The sequence below is a fragment of the Rhineura floridana genome, chromosome 9 (genome assembly GCF_030035675.1).
Source record: "Rhineura floridana isolate rRhiFlo1 chromosome 9, rRhiFlo1.hap2, whole genome shotgun sequence".
Lineage (NCBI taxonomy): Eukaryota > Metazoa > Chordata > Lepidosauria > Squamata > Rhineuridae > Rhineura > Rhineura floridana.
Window position 1 is genome coordinate 24,723,749 of NC_084488.1, and position 16,360 is coordinate 24,740,108.

At 39.3% G+C, this 16,360-nt stretch overlaps 1 protein-coding gene across 1 annotated transcript; it reads left to right on the forward strand.

Moving 5' to 3' along the window:
* Nucleotides 1-39: 39 nt before the first annotated feature.
* Nucleotides 40-16,052, forward strand: LIAS (lipoic acid synthetase). Its single transcript, XM_061582924.1, has 11 exons — nucleotides 40-281; nucleotides 7,059-7,231; nucleotides 7,776-7,869; nucleotides 8,507-8,587; nucleotides 9,566-9,722; nucleotides 10,307-10,364; nucleotides 10,453-10,581; nucleotides 12,340-12,485; nucleotides 12,956-13,026; nucleotides 13,559-13,670; nucleotides 15,450-16,052. The coding sequence occupies exons 1-11, from the start codon at nucleotides 189-191 to the stop codon at nucleotides 15,500-15,502; spliced, it is 1,167 nt and encodes a 388-aa protein (XP_061438908.1). The 5' UTR covers nucleotides 40-188; the 3' UTR covers nucleotides 15,503-16,052.
* Nucleotides 16,053-16,360: the final 308 nt, after the last annotated feature.

The window sequence follows — 16,360 nt, forward strand, 5'->3', positions numbered from 1 at the left end:
GTGAGCGGAGACGAGGCAAGACCAATCGTCTCCGAGCAAAAGGCTTCCCCTCTCTCCGGCTGTCAAGAAGGGAAGGTAGATGAGTGTCGAGCTATCCGATCGAAAGGTTTCAGCCTGAGGACCATTTCAGCCTAAGGGGGGCCGGAGTTGTGCGCGTCGCCTGGGCGAGGCTGCTGAGGCGAGACAATATGTCTCTGCTTTACATGGGCTTCCCCCGCGGGACTGTCGGCACAGCCAACATCTCAGTGAACCTGAGGTGGCTGACGAGATTGGGCAGACTGGTGAGTATCAGAGAGAAAGGTCTCTTTCGCGGGCCAGTAAAGAGCGATCTCCAGTCTCGGGGGAGGGGCGCTGCGTCTGCTGCTGTTGCGCCTATTTAGCGTCTGCCATCCCTTATTTCTAGTACCGCTCGGTAGCGAAATCAGTGTCCCAGTTTTGTCTCTTGGAGATATTTTAGGCAAGTCTTCTTAACGTTTTGGTACTATGCCGCTTGCTAGAGATATCGCCAGCTATCAATTAATAGTCCCTTGGCAGCTTACAAATCAAACAACATTAAATATACAATATATAATAATTAAAATCAGCAATAAGCAGTAACACCCCCCCCGCAAAAAAGCCTCCTTGCAACAGAGACTGCATAAAACAGCTTTGAATAATCAAGTAAAAATAATAGGATCACAGTCCTTCACCTGAGAAAGTGCATCCATCAGGGCACCAAGGCTGATGCAGTTCCACAAGCAGGCCTGAATCCAGATTGGAATGGGTCAAGATGATGGGTTTCATCCCAGAGGACTTCCAAGGGCTACAACAAGTTTTCAAGGGTGCCCGGATCATCACCTCTTTCAAGTCAGCCAGGACTACTCCTTCCTTGCAAGGATTCTTCGCCCATATCCTGGATCCCTCTGGTCGTATCCTCTACAAGCTTTAATCATCCAAGAGGGCAAGGGTTAAGAGAACATGTGGTTGGCTACATTGTTAGAAGCATCTTGTCCACATCATAAGGACGCATCAACGGAAACTGTTCCTATGGTGCTGTGGCAGATGTTGCACTACTGTACACCTTACTGGATACTAAAACATAAGGCCTCCTCAATCAAGCCAATGGCCCATCTAGTCCAGCATCCTGTTCTCACAATGATGCCTATGGGAAGTCCAAAAGCAGGACCTGAGCACAACAGCACTCTACCCACATCTGATATCGAACTGGCATTCAGAGACATACTGCTTCTGACAGTGAGAGGTGAGTGACTTTACCCTCAAAGTGCCTTGCGAACAAATCACAGTAGGCTTCCAAAAGGTCTAAAATGCCATTGCCCAGAGTAGATGTCAACAGACCCCAGTCAATACAAAAAAGCTCTGATAGACAGCTACTTGAGGACCCAGTGAAGGCAAAGAAGTGGACCTTCTTCACATCCAACCTTATCAGTATTCCTTTTTACCCTTCCCCCCTTTTGTGCTTACGAACTTAGACACTCCTTCTATCCACTCACAGCTCAATAGAAGGAGAGGGGCACAACTGCTTTTTATTAATACGCTGACATCAGTGTACTTTACAGAGTTCAAGAGGATAGGCCCTTGCTCAAGAAGCCTACAATCTGAAATTTGGGATGGCAAAAACTGAGACAGGAGTAAATTGGGAAAGAACATGTGATTGATTTTTTTCAGATGTAGTGGTTAAGGTGTTGGACTACAACCTGGGAGACCAGGGTTTGAATCCCCACACAGCCATGAAGCTCACTGGGTGACCTTGGGCCAGTCACTGGCGCTCAGCCTCAGAGGAAGGCAATGCTAAACCCCCTCTGAATACCGCTTACCACGAAAACCCTATTCATAGGATCGCCATAAGTCAAAATCAACTTGAAGGCAGTCCGTTTACATTTACATTGCACATGAATAGGCTCAGTTACAGGGTTAGTTGCAACTGGGCATTAGAACTTGAAGGCTGACCTAAAAATGGATTTTGAGATGAAGTGGGTTAATGCTTCCAGTGATAAGTGTACATAGGGATTGTTCGTAAGCCGGAAATGAATGATAAAAGTAATCAAATGGTAGAAAACTTTACCAGATGTGTTTGAGTTACAGCTATTCTAGAAGCAGCTCCATTGTGAGGTTACACAGTGCCGTCATTCTGGTGCTTCTCTCTTCATTCACCAACTTCAGATCATGGACTTGAATATAGTAACAATGAAAGCACACCCACCATTGGCTTTCTTCCTTTCTCTCTCTCTCTTTACAAGCAATTCTGTTGTGTGTGGGCTGGTTGCACAGTCCATTTTAATTCTCAGGGAAGCACATTAGAGTGAGTAAAAAATACAGAATTGGGAGATTGACAATTTGGCTGTGTCATCATGTCTTTTATTAGAAGCATTGCACTGTAACAGCCCACAGGCATAATTTCAGTATTTCTGATTTAATGTTTTGCTTAATGGTTTATTGAATCTAATTGCATTTTGTTTTTTTAATTTGATAAATTCTGTATATGATATCTTCAAATATACATTTTAAATGTAACACATGAATATAATATATAACTTACATATGTTCCCTCTGTATATTAATCCATATAATCTAGAATAACAAAACCTGAACATCTAAAAGCTTATGTTGTATGTATTCTCTATTATATAGACCTCTGTATCTGCTATATATTTATTATATATTTATATAATATTAACCAAGATATATTAAATAATAAATATTTAATATTTTAGCTTCTAAAAGTTTATAAAAATATGTAAACGTATACAATTTTTTTCTTATTTTGCAGTTTAATAACATGAAATCTGCTTTAGCAATCCCTAATTCTGTTTTTATATTTTGCATTTTAATATTATGTATTGAATTTTTGCTTGTGATTTTATGATGGTAATTTGTATGCACCACCTGTGGTTGGCTTCTGCACATTTCCACTGGAAACAGTAGAATGATATTTCAATTTAGGGAAATTGGGGAGTTGCTACCAAGGTCAATGTAGCGGGCAAAGGATTAGGGCCTCCATTTTGATGGTCAGGCATGTGCTTTATGTAGATAGGGTTCCAGGTTCAGTCCTTCGCCTCTCCACTTAAAGGAAACTTGGGTAACAGTATTAGGAAAGACATTCTTTTAAGCTACGGCAATCAGATTAGCCATACTGAGCTACATTGATCAATAGCCTGACTTGTTATAAGGTGGGCTCTTTATAACTTTAAGATAAAGGTAAAGGTGTCCCCGCACTTGTAGTGCAAGTCGTTTCCGACTCTTAGGGTGACATCTTGCAACGTTTACTAGGCAGACCATATATATGGGGTGGGATTGCCAGTTCCTTCCCCGGCCTTTCTTTACCCCCCAGCATAGGCCGGGTACTCATTTTACCCACCACGGATGGATGGAAGGCTGAGTAGACCTCAACCCCTTTTACCGGAGATTCGACTTCCTCCTTGCGTTGGCTGCATTACCGCTGCTTACCACTCTGCATGAATGCATGAATAAACCTATTGGGAATGACTCTGAGCCTCATATTTATTTATTTACTTAAAACATTTATATACCAATCATTTGCATATCTAAGCAGTGTACATGAAAACAAGACAAACTTAAAATAAACAATAGAACAATAAAATCATCATAAAACCAAACATTACCTTGAAATGCCTGCTGAAACAGGAAGTTTTAGTCTTATGCCTGAAGTTCAACTAGGGTTGCCAGGCTCAGGGCCTGAGGCTGATCCTGTATCTCTAGGAGAAGAGTAAGTCAGCCAAGCGCAGGTGTTCTTGGAACTCTGTAATGGGAAAAACCACAAGGTGGAATTCTCACTTCTCCCTCCACAACTTTTAAAGATACAGAAGACCTCTTGGTTGCCAGGCCCAGCCTCCAAGAGGTGTTCTGTATCTTTAAAAGTTGTGCAGGAGGGGACTTCCGGGAAGGGTGACTTAGCCTGTGCCTGCTTTTGAGACGGGCTCCTGCCTCAAAAGAAGCTTATTCAGATATATCAGTCAGTTTTTTCTTTTTTTTTTGACTGATTAAACTTCTCCCGGGTAGGGAGAAACGAAGAGATTAACCTCAAAGCCTATTTTTGTTGGGACGACCAGATCTCATTAATTTATGGGACGAGGTCCAGCCGACGAAGGTGGGGCGGATTTTTAACAGCAAGCTCTATCTGATAAAGCGAACGTTCACCTTATCTTCTAAGAGAGAACGCATTAACAGGCAAGCACCCTTCTTTCTATATTTTTCTTTTACTTGACTTAAATTGTTGCTGTTTAAAAGAGATTTGCCAGATTGATCAGTTTTTGACATCTCACTGGGGAGCCATAACTTCTCTCTGCTACGCACTAATTAATAGCTTATCTCTGTTTTTGTTGCAAAAAGCTGTCCTGGATTTGCATTCTAAAGATATACACAGAAGAGGGATTTCTATTCCAGATTTTTATTTTGAAAAATATTATACTGTTTTGAGACTACTCTCTTTTTGGTCTATTTTATTTTGACGAATCTGTTTCTTGACGATTGCCATTAATTGTTTCGATCCTGGGAACTGCATTTTGTTTACTTAACTATTAGAGAGATAAGGCTGTCTGCTCTGTTTATACTGTGATGTCACCAAGTTTGGAGTATTAACCCAATTGTTGCTGAAATAAGAAGTGGTTTTCCTATATTTTTCTTTTAAAATGGCAATTAAGAAAGTGGCTGAAAATCTGGAAATAACTATGTTTCAGAAAATAATGGATGAGATTGAGATAATGAAAATTGAATTGAGTAAAATGAAGCAGGAGATTAAAGATATAAGGGTCCCTGTGAGAGAGGTGACCCTGGAAGGGGTCCCTGTGAGAGAGGAGACCCCGGAGATTGGAACAGGGGTCCCTGTGAGAGAGGCGACCCTGGAGACTGGAATAGGGGTCCCTGTGAGAGAGGAGATCCCGGAGATTGGAACCAACGTGGAACAGGAACAAGATTTGGAGTCTATGGACTTTAGAAATAAAATCTATTGTTTGGAACTCAATGTTATCTCTGAAGAAATGAATGAAGATTCTAGAGATAAAGTTATCAATGGCATGGATAATCTTCTGGACTGGAATGATGTGATGGAGCCCAATATAGAGAAAATCTATGGAATTATCTGCAGCCATGTGACAATGGAAAAACTTTTAAGAGATGACCCAGTGTATTTTGAAAAAAAGAACAGAGATATGATTTTACAGCAGTATTTCAGCAACCTATTCAGAATGGATGGCAAGAAAATATTTGGGATAGAGGTAATCCCCATCAGACTCTTACTATATGACTATGGCTTTGACAGCAAGATTATTATGGAATACTGATAATGGAAGATTGGATATTGAAATTACTGGACTTAACAAGACTACTGAAGATGGAAGATGGAAAATGGAACTAATAGAGATAATAGAACAATGGCTACTGAAATTATTGAACCTAACAGATTCTGATGTGATGGATTAATTGAAATGTTTATTCTGACTATGGTTATGACAATAAGATTATCATAATTAGTAATGAGATGGATTAATCGATATGCTTATCTGGAAAAAAAAATTGATAGATATATTTCTTAAAGAATTGAAACCTCTCTTTGACTTTTTGTGGAAAGAATAAAGTAATGTTTATGAGATTTGATGATTAAGTAAGATAACTACTGGAGGAAAGTGATTTTATAATATGACTTAAGAGACAGGATTGTTATATATTATAGACTTATAACTGATTTGATCTTTGACAAATGGGAAGTCAATATTTTACTCTTTATTTTTTCTTTTTGTTTTTGTTTTTCTTTTTTTCTTTTTGTTTAACTATTTTTGATTTTGTTTTTTGTCTTTGAATGTTTTATGATTTTGTCTTGTATGTTTTATGAAAATCTGAATAAAAATTATTGAAAAAAAAAAAAAAAAGTTGTGCAGGAGGAAGTGAGAATTCCACCTTGTGGTTTTTCCCATTACAGTGTGGAAGAACACCTGCACTTGGCTGACTTACTCTTCTCCTAGAGATACAGGATCAGCCTCAGGCCCTGAAGCTGGCAACCCTAAGTTCAACAATGAGGTATAGCTAGGGTTTGCAAATAACAAGTTAGGCTTCTGCAGAGGCATGAGAGTTATTTTGCTCTAGTCATCCTCATTTTGTTTTTCTTTATTGGGTGATGAAGTAGAGTGCGGTTATGATCCCCTCAACCTTGAACAATAGTGTAGCCTGCGATTGTATGCCTTCTCCCAGATGGTCCTGACCAAAAGCTGTTGGAGAAATCCCTATGTCCCTCTTCCTGCATATTCTCCCTTGCAAGCCTTTTGCATGTTAATATTAAGGACACTCACTGTCCTGTTTTGCATGCTTTCTGGGACCACAAACATGCTGGGTGCTGGAGAGGAGCTGCAGCTACTTTCCTTCTCCACAATCTTTTTTACTTTCGTGCTGAGCTAAGTCAGGATTTGGGTTAGAAAGCTGGCTGAACCAGGGCTTGTGAGTCAGCTCTTTCCTCACTAACCATAGGAACAAACCTCGGTTACAGCTTTTGGTTACTGATGAAAGAGCTTAAGCACTAGCCTGCAGCCCTTCCTAGCCTTTGGTGCCCCAGATGTTGCTGGACTACAATTCTCATGATTCCTGACCATTGGACATGCTGGCTGGGGCTGATGGGAGTTGTTATCCAACAATGTCTGGGGACCCAAAGGTTAGGAAAGGCTGTAAAGCAAACCTTACTTTAGCTCAGCACTGATGAGGAGCAAAGCGGCTGTGGGTTGACTAGCAGATCTCAATTCAAGGAGCTATGGCGAAAGCTCTACACTTGGGTTTCTGAGATCCTCCTTCTTCAAGCAACCTCCTGCATTGCTGGGCAAGTCAAGCTGCTCCTGAAACTGCTTCTTAATTTCTGTGTGGCTTCTAATGCAATCCGATGAGCTGCTGCCATAAAAAGGGGGTCATGGTGAAGCCTGGTTGCAAGACACACACCCTGGTGTATGCCAGTAAAGACTTCTTGAATCAAGAAGTACGCATTTCAGCTTCTGTGTAAGGCTGAAATGATCTTTTCAACTTTTGTGTCACGTGCAAATAAATGTGTAATTGCTTCTTCCTAGGAGTGTGAAAGGAATCGGCACAACCAATCTAGAGCATCAAGCTCATTGCCTGAGGAACAGAAGGGACTTTTGCAAAACGGACCTGATCTGCAAGACTTTGTGTCTGGTGAACTTTCAGACAAAACAAAGTGGGCAGACTATAAAGGCAATTTAAAACGCCAAAAAGGAGATAGGTATTTAAAAAAGCTTCATTGCACATTAGAATGACTTATTTATAACAGGCTTCAGTTTCGTACTGTGGATGTCATAATCTAAACTGTCCTTTTTCTGAATGGAATGTTGGCTTTTTGGTAGTTCCACATCTACCTAATTAAAATATTGGCCTTGAAAGAAGCACCATTTTTAGAGGGAAAAGAGGAAATGATATATGCTTCAAATTAGAATAAAAATACACCATTTCATCTAAAGCTTGGTACCATGAACTTTGTGAAATCATCTGCCAAATTTCTAGCACTCTACCGTCTCCATTTAGGCTGTAGATCAGTATAAAGAATGTCAGGAGCAATGGGTTTTTTTTAGAAATTCACATAAACTTTTAAACTAGCCTGAATTGTTTGGAATCCAACTGCTATGTAATAAGAAAAACTGAGAATGAGAACAATGTATTTATAAAATATGTTAGCTGTGAGAAAAAGTCAATTAATTACTCAGACCTACAGTTAAATTGCTGGCTCGAGCAAAATAAACATTGTACTAGTTTTTCTTTCTATTTTTTAGGCTGCGACTTCCTCCATGGCTGAAAACAGAGATTCCAATTGGAAAAAATTATAACAAATTGAAGAATACGTTGCGAAATTTAAGTCTCCACACGGTAAATCTAATGTCTGTTGAATTCTGGATCATCTGTCGTTTTGTTCGGTGGTGTTTTTTTGATTAAAGTTCCAATCATAAGCATGCTTACTTAAAGGTAAATTCCACTGCCGTGGACTTCCTTCCATACGCTTAGAATCACCTGTAGGTTTAAGAGAGTTATTTTATTCCCAGTGCTGGTGCTTCATTTGCTTACGATAGGGACTTGCTTTGCTATAGTCATTACGTTATCCAGTCTTGCTTGTTGAAACTCTCCCTGAACCCATGAGACCAGAACAGGGTTGCACCAACATGCATGCAGATGGAGTTTTTTAAAAAAAACCATAGGAAACTCCTTCTGGGACCTGCCATGTGACTGTTCCTTCCAGTGTGGTGCACATGTTCGTGGTGGTGGTGGTGGTGTGCTGAACTGGTCTCATACTAGATATGACTTCTAGCACTGGCTCAGTATTATGGATTGTTGCATTGCTTTGGCACCGTGATCCCCCTGAGCATGATTTCAGATTCCTACCTTGTGAAATAACTATCATAGTAACAGTAGTACTTACTGTTATACAGCTAGTGAAGAGATAGACTCCATATAGCCAAGGCACTTTATGCCCTTCTTACAGTGCTAATAACTGTTTCATTACCCATAGGTGTGTGAGGAAGCACGTTGCCCAAACATTGGAGAGTGCTGGGGAGGGGGCGAGTATGCTACTGCTACAGCTACTATCATGGTAAGTTGAGTGCTGTCAACTGAAGGTCTTATCGAGAAGAGCAAATCCAAGTTTTTGAAAAACCTGTCCCTTATCTATTATCCAGGGTAGTAGCAGAGAATACAAGGAATGGAGCAAGAGGATCTGCTTGTTTTTGCTTTTGTCCTTCTGGAAAGTGGTAGTGCAACCAGGCTCTAGGGGTGCTTCTTAATGATGTCATTGAAATTCCTGTGCATACTGATCCTATGATACTCCAGAAATGTTTAAACAAGCAAACTACATGGGGGGCATAAAGTATGGCTGCACCCAATGACATGTGGTTCCGGGATGGTGCTGGCATGAGGAATAACCACTTTGTGATCTTCCTATATGAATTTATAAACTGTACAGAGATTTAGCTGCTGCAGCCATACTGCTGTGATAACATAAAACCTGGCCATAAGGACAATTTTAATAGTAGATGCTATTCCTAACTTGTATTCAGTGGTGTTTGTCGGGGGCAAGATGATGCAATTAATATGAAAATTGGGGAAAGGTTCTTATGCTTGGTCTCTCCTAGGAGAGCACGGACGCCTGGTTCACACATAATGCTAAACCATCGTTAAAGCAATGAGTCACTCCTCTCCTTGCTCCTTCCTTTCCTGTGTGGAGGAGGGAACAGAACAGAGGTTGGCTTGCCGTTGCAAGAAAACCTTGGAGTATCATTGTGGTTGGTTGGTTTGGAGAGAAACAAACTATGCACACACACACGAAGGCAAGCCAGCCTCTGGTTTGTTTCTTTCCTGGCACTCTTCAGGAAAGAGCAGGGAAGGACCACTGCAAGGACTTGTGAGCAGCATGCACCAACATGTTGCTTGTTCACTTTAAACTATAGTTCTGGACTAATTCTAGAATAAAAAATAATTTCTCATCTGTTGACTAAGCACGTTCTTTTGAATATTTTTATAGAAGGTTCAATACATCCTGATTTTTTAAATAAACAAACCTTTCCTATTTCAGCTAATGGGGGACACATGTACAAGAGGCTGTCTCTTTTGTTCAGTAAAGACAGCAAAAAGTCCCCCTCCATTAGATCCCGAAGAGCCATATAACACAGCCAAAGCAATTGCTGAATGGGGGCTGGATTATGTTGTGTTGACCTCTGTGGACAGAGATGGTAAGTAACTTCATCTTTTTGTCTCCTAGAGCAATGATTCCCAAACTTTTTCCCTCACAGACGAAAATTGGTGACGGTCTTGGCGGACCACTTAATGATTTTTCCACCTGTTGTAGCGTATGTAATGTGCTGTCCTAGAGGCCGTATGGTTTTTAATTGTATTTTTTCTTTTATTTCTTATATTGTATTTTTTGGTTTTACAATTTGCATTCCATAGAATTCAAATTGTAGTACAATAAAATACAATATAAAATACAAGAAATACAATACAAGAAATAAAAGAAGCAAAAACCACACAATTAAAATCATTATTTAATGCGGACAGGGTGCGGACCACCTGACTGAAGCTTGCAGAGTACTGGTGGTCCCCAGGCCACAGTTTGGAAACCCCATCCTAGAGGAAATGCAGTTGGGCTGTCTGCAGAAATCTCATCTAAGATATTTGTAAGCTATGTAAACCATGGTGTTTTCTGGCATTAAATATACATGATTGCATCCTCAACATCACCATAGCTATGTAAAAATAGATGTATATTCCACATATTAGTTTTGCATGTAAAATAATTCCGCTATACTGTTCTTAGATATTCCAGATGGTGGAGCAATGCACTTTGCAAAGACAGTATCACACTTAAAAGAAAGGTAAGGAGTGAATGTTAGAAAATTTAATAGTATAAAGTACCTTTTTATTGACCATCATGCATATTTTTTTCAACTCTTTGTTTCTCAGGAATCCAACAATTCTTGTGGAATGTCTAACTCCTGATTTCAGAGGAGACCTTAAAGCCGTGGAGACAGTTGCTCTGTCAGGGCTAGATGTGTATGCCCACAATGTGGAAACAGTTCCAGAATTGCAGAGGTGATGAAGGTGATATACAGAGAAAGATTAAAATAAGATTTATACGGCAGAATTTTTAAATTTGTGTTAATTTGATTTCATAAGGATACTGTTAGGACAGACTGGCAGTCTGCACTGCATTACTATTGAGACATTTTTTGCTTGTAGAAGGCAAAGGAGTGGATCTGCTTTTGTGTTCTGTTCACCAATAGTGTAGTGGCAAATTCAGAAGTGCAGGGTCCCTTCATGATAGTCACAGCCATGCCCCCCCTTTTTTTGCTGGGGTTGAGAATGAGATAATTTGTTAATGCCTTCTCACAACAACAGATGCCCCTAGGAGCCAGTAAGCGTGAAAAGGAAGTTAGCTGCTGAAGAGAATCTTCTCAGTGGCTGACTCACTTCCTTTCACTCTGATTGGCTCCAATCAACAGGAAAAGACAAGGAAGCCATTAGAAGACTCTTCTCAGTGGCTAAGACACTCCCCTTTCATGCTGATTGGTGTGTAGGATAGGGGTCTAAGATCCCCCAAGACCCCAGACAACTACACCACTGCTGCTCAGAGGGATTCCACAGGATGGTGCATGCACAGAATACTCATCCATCCTTACTGTCACTGCAACTGTATTGCAATGCATCACAGTATCATTTAGTTATGTTTAAGAACTTCTTTCTATTTTTCCTTTATGTAACAGTTCACAGATTTTTTTATCAGAATAAGCCTCCTTCAAACATAGCTCCTTACTGGCCGTAAAGGCATGCTTTGTCGGGCAAATGAAAGCAAATTGTAATGGTGGTGAGTAACTTGCAGGTGCCTCTCCCAAAACTGCTCTTCCTTGTTTTATATTCAGTCAACGATTTGCTTCTTGCAAGTTGCTTTTATGACTACCAGCACAATAAATACCTTATCTAAATACCTGTTTAGGTGGCTTATGAATTGCCTGTTGCATTCCAATCTTGTTCATAGACTCGTCGTGAATCCAGTTTCATGTACTAGTCATTCACACCAAGACATCTGCCTGTTTATGTAGGTGAAAGAATAACTTGCAGGAGATACCCCATTTCCATTAACAGAGATATTGGCCATCACAGAGAGTCTCTTTTCTCTAGTCATTCTTCTAAATATTTGTACCTCTTTCTGAAAGCGGGCAGGGATGATGTTGCTCAGCTGAAACACACTGAAGCTTATGTTATAAAGATCAGAGAAAACATGAGCGTGCACACACACGCACACACACAGACACACAAATAACTTCAGAAGCTATGGAATGAAAGGCAGATTCTAGACTGTGAAAATGTAGTTTCTGACCACATTTCATTCCCTGATAATTGTTTATTAAAATATGATGATGATGATGATTTATAATGCCCCTTCCACCAAGGGCAGCACACCAAACGTATAGTTAAAAGAACAACAACACATAAATTAACATAACTCCTAATATCAGCCGTTGTTGTAAAAGGCACCTAACGCCATCGTCAAAACCAAATCATGTATTCTACAAACCAAGTCCCCACCTCAAGCCCTCTCAACCACAATCAGTTAGCCCATCTGTTTACTCCGGCAAATCAAAAAGGGACGTTGTGATGGACATCACCAAATTCCTGACTCCCTAGCAACCCAGTCATGCTGAATGAGTTTTCTGCTAAATATTAGAGGTGTTCTTGATTTATGTATTCCTTCACTTGACTGTTCTGCTCTAATAGCATCTGCAGGCTTTTTAGAACCGTGAAAAGATCCATTCTATGCTCTCTTTTTTTAACCTATTCTTTTTCTTAAAGAAAAGTTCGGGATCCTCGGGCTAACTTTGACCAGTCTCTCAGTGTTTTGAAGCATGCTAAGAAGTTTCAGCCTGATGTAATTTCTAAAACATCCATCATGCTTGGTCTGGGTGAAACAGATGAACAAATATACAGCACACTGAAATGTAAGTCAGGATTCTGTGTCCGTAGAGGCCATCATGCAAACAGAGTAGGGACTATAGCTTTGTGTTGGAGCATGTGACCCAAATGGCCATATGCTAAGCTGTGCATATGCAGCTGCTGACGCTCACGCCTTCCTAAAGCAATATTTAAACTCATTCTTGGAATTCTTTGACCTTATGCATACATTCCAGTTCAGATTTGTGGCAAGCTGATTTCATTGAGATCTAAGTAGTTTCCATTTTGGGGCTCAACCTTAACTTTTGATATGGTATTTTCTTCCTCATTGAGGAAGCTAAAGCTGGCAGTTTAAACAAACACACTTTATCTGCCCTCTTAAATGTGCTACTTAAAGGCAAGCACCAGTGAAGCCAGTAAGGTTTACTTCCAAGTAAATGTGCTTAGGGTTGGGATAAACAATGCTATACCATGATTCTGTCATCTTCTACTAAAGATACACTTTTCACTTTTATAGCATTACGTGAGGCAGATGTAGACTGTTTGACCTTGGGACAGTATATGCAACCAACAAAGCGCCATTTAAAGGTAAAGTTATACTGAAAATGTGTTAATGTTTGAAAACATCGTATTTTCTGTGCTGAAGGCGTGGGATATGCCTTAGCTGTTTATTGCATGAGATGTCCCACAATTCACTGCAAACTACTAGAGTAATTATGATTCATCTCAGGACCACTGTCCTTTAGCTGTGGATTTCTTTATAGGAAAATGGAGGGTAAGTACCAAAGGGTGGTAAGTCTGGGCATTTGCCATGGTGCCTACTACACTGGAAAAGAACTCAATAGCCGCATTCTTTCTCTTGGCACTGAACTCTTGAGGCAGTGGTTTACCCTTAAATACACCTGAAATGGAACTGTAATATCCTTTCTGTGGTGGTGGTAGAAACAAAGGGAAAGAGCTTAAGGTGTGGCAATTATGCCAGCCTCTATTTCTTCTGGAACATAGGTCCATGTATGTGCATAATTTAATTGTGGATGATTGTAGATTGTGTTTGCTGTGGTTAGGGAAACATGCATTTCCAAATTATTGAATTATGATCAATAATAATTCTTATATCCAGGTTGAAGAATATATTACTCCTGAGAAGTTTAAATATTGGGAAAAAGTAGGAAATGATCTTGGATTTCATTACACCGCTAGTGGGCCTCTTGTACGTTCTTCATACAAAGCAGGTAAAATATATAGTTTGCTGGATTAGCTGGACCATAAGGATTTATAAGCTTCAGTTTAACCGTACTTCCTTCCAATACTGGCAAGTGCAATAGATGTTTAGTTTCAGATATATAGACATGTTTTACTTCTGAAGACTAGGTGGACTGGTTTGATTAATAGAAAATGTTATCTGTTGGCCAGATATCCGCTTAGTCATTCTGTCTCATGTGTTGCAAGTTGCATGGGGCACAGTCCACCTAATACTTCATTTTGTCCAATCTTCTTTCATGTCAATGGCATTCTCTTACAAGTTTCATTAGGAGGAATGGCAATTGGCTAGCAGCAAGGTATAGTAGATTGTGGCCATAATTAAAATTCCTGAGTAACTTGCAGCTTTTATCTAACATGGAAACTCTTAATTACAGTTGCCTTTAAAGTAATACTTGCCTCACTTGAATGGGAGTAAGTCCTATTGAATTCAGTGGAACTTACTTTGAGTAGACATCATTGGGATTGCATCCTTAGTATAAAAGCATGGATGGGAAATATTATTAAAGACGTCGAAAAGATGGATCTTCATAGTTGTAAACTTTTAAGCAGCAAAAGTGGTAAATAGTTCATCTGCAGTGTGAACTACAGCATCTGTAGTGGATAATACTGATTTATTTTTAAATGGTGTCTACTGATTTTCAAACAAATTTTAACATGGTTGTATTATCAGGGGTATGAATAAAATAAATGTATTTGCTGTGGAAAGCATTGTTTAAAAACAGCTCAAGGCCTGATTTTTTTTAATTTAAAAAAATCATTTGCTTTCTGGCTCTACTATGATTTATAGAAGCATCAGTTCAAGATCTGCCTTTTTTTTAATCATTCGCTTTCTGGCTGTACCTTGATTTACAGAAGCATCCAATAACGTGTAGTGCATGGGTCTTGTGCTGCTCTTAAGATTTATTTCCTCGCTTAGAGTTCTTTATAATGTTCAGAGAGAAATGTCTGTGTAGTCTAAGGAACCTTCCAGTTTCTGTGAGTGACAAATGTTGAATCACCATGCCTGACAACCACAATCCACACAAATTAATCCCTGGGTTTATCGTTGCTAGTCAAAGTACACTAGCAGTCTTGGTATGAATAGCAGAGCAACTGCATTTAAAAACCACCCATCAACAGTAGGATCACCATCAGTGCTAATACATACCCCTTGTTAGGTATTCCACATGTGCTCGCACACTCACATACATACACACTTGTTTGTTCAGTATTACAATTTTGGAGAAAGCAGCCATCTGTATGTTCTCTAGAATTATCTGTTCCTGAAGAAGGTTCCTGTGCCAAGTCGCAGCAGGAAAAAATATCAGTAAGTGCAGCAAACATATTAAGAATTCTTTGTGGATATAAGATGGCTGAACCTCCCCAACTATTTAAAGGCTCAAGATACTCTTGGGTAAAGAGACAGCAACCTTAGGCTGCAATGCTTTGTATGTATAAGTTCCATTAAAAATGGTATGGCTTGCCTTTTGAGTAAATATGCATAGCATCAGTCTGTTCAGAATATATTTTTTCCCCGTTGCCTAACATTTTGGGTCTTTCTAAATAAAAACCTTTAAGACCTGAGAGAGCTTCACTTCACTTATATTGGGGAAATAGTTTACATATGCAACTAGTCCCATTGGAAACAAAGTTAATCCCTACAGTGCTAAAGAACAGACAAGGAATCTTTTAAGGTGCCTTCTGCAGTTGCTGGTGTTCTGTTTCCTACTTTGTTAAAACAGATGCACATTTTCTTTTTCTCTGTGCAGGTGAATTTTTCTTGAAGAATTTAGTGGAAAAGAGGAAGAAAAAAGACATCTGAAATGTCAAATGCCCATAGGAAGACCTGTATATCTTTAATGGATTCCAGATGGGAGCATCACAAATAAAGAAGAGTATTCAACAGGCTTTTGTTGTTGTTTTTCAACATTTATACTTAGCTTTAGAGTATTCATGTTGTTTCTGAAGTCTTACATGTTCTAATATAGTTTAAAATGTTAATATGTAAATAGATTGCAATGCAATCTTGTACTTAAATACTTAGAAGTAGGCTCCATTGAATTCAATAAGGCTTACTCCTAGGTAAGTTGGTATAGAATTGCAACCTTAGAAAACCTTTGCTTTGTAATATATCGAGGAAGAAGAGAGGAATGCACATTTGGAAAATTAAAGAGATTTAGATGCATATTTTAAATATCTTGTGGATAGTACTAGTAATAAACACCAACTGTATACATTGTGCAGCATTTCTTTCCACATGCACCCATATTTACACATTACTCAATATCCTTTTGTCACTTCATTTTTTAAAAACAATCCTACAAGACAGTGAGCAAACATCATAAAGCAGTCAAAAATGTCAATATTGTTGATACTGGTGACAGATTTAAGCATATTTTCCCATTAAACTGAAGTATGGTTGAATCTGGATGGATTTTAACACACATCCTTGATAGTTTAGCTAATAAATATGAAATGCTAAATTAAGAGAATAGTTTTATGTTTTTTCAGCATTGTTTTGTGAACAGTTTGATCTCATCAGTAGGTGGGCTGGCAACTACAACATACAGAAAGGACCATGTAGGCTACTGCTGTATGGTTCACAGGCACTATTAGCAATCAAAGAAACTTTCTTCATGATGTAGCATGGTCTTGTGATAGCATACCAGCAATGGGACAT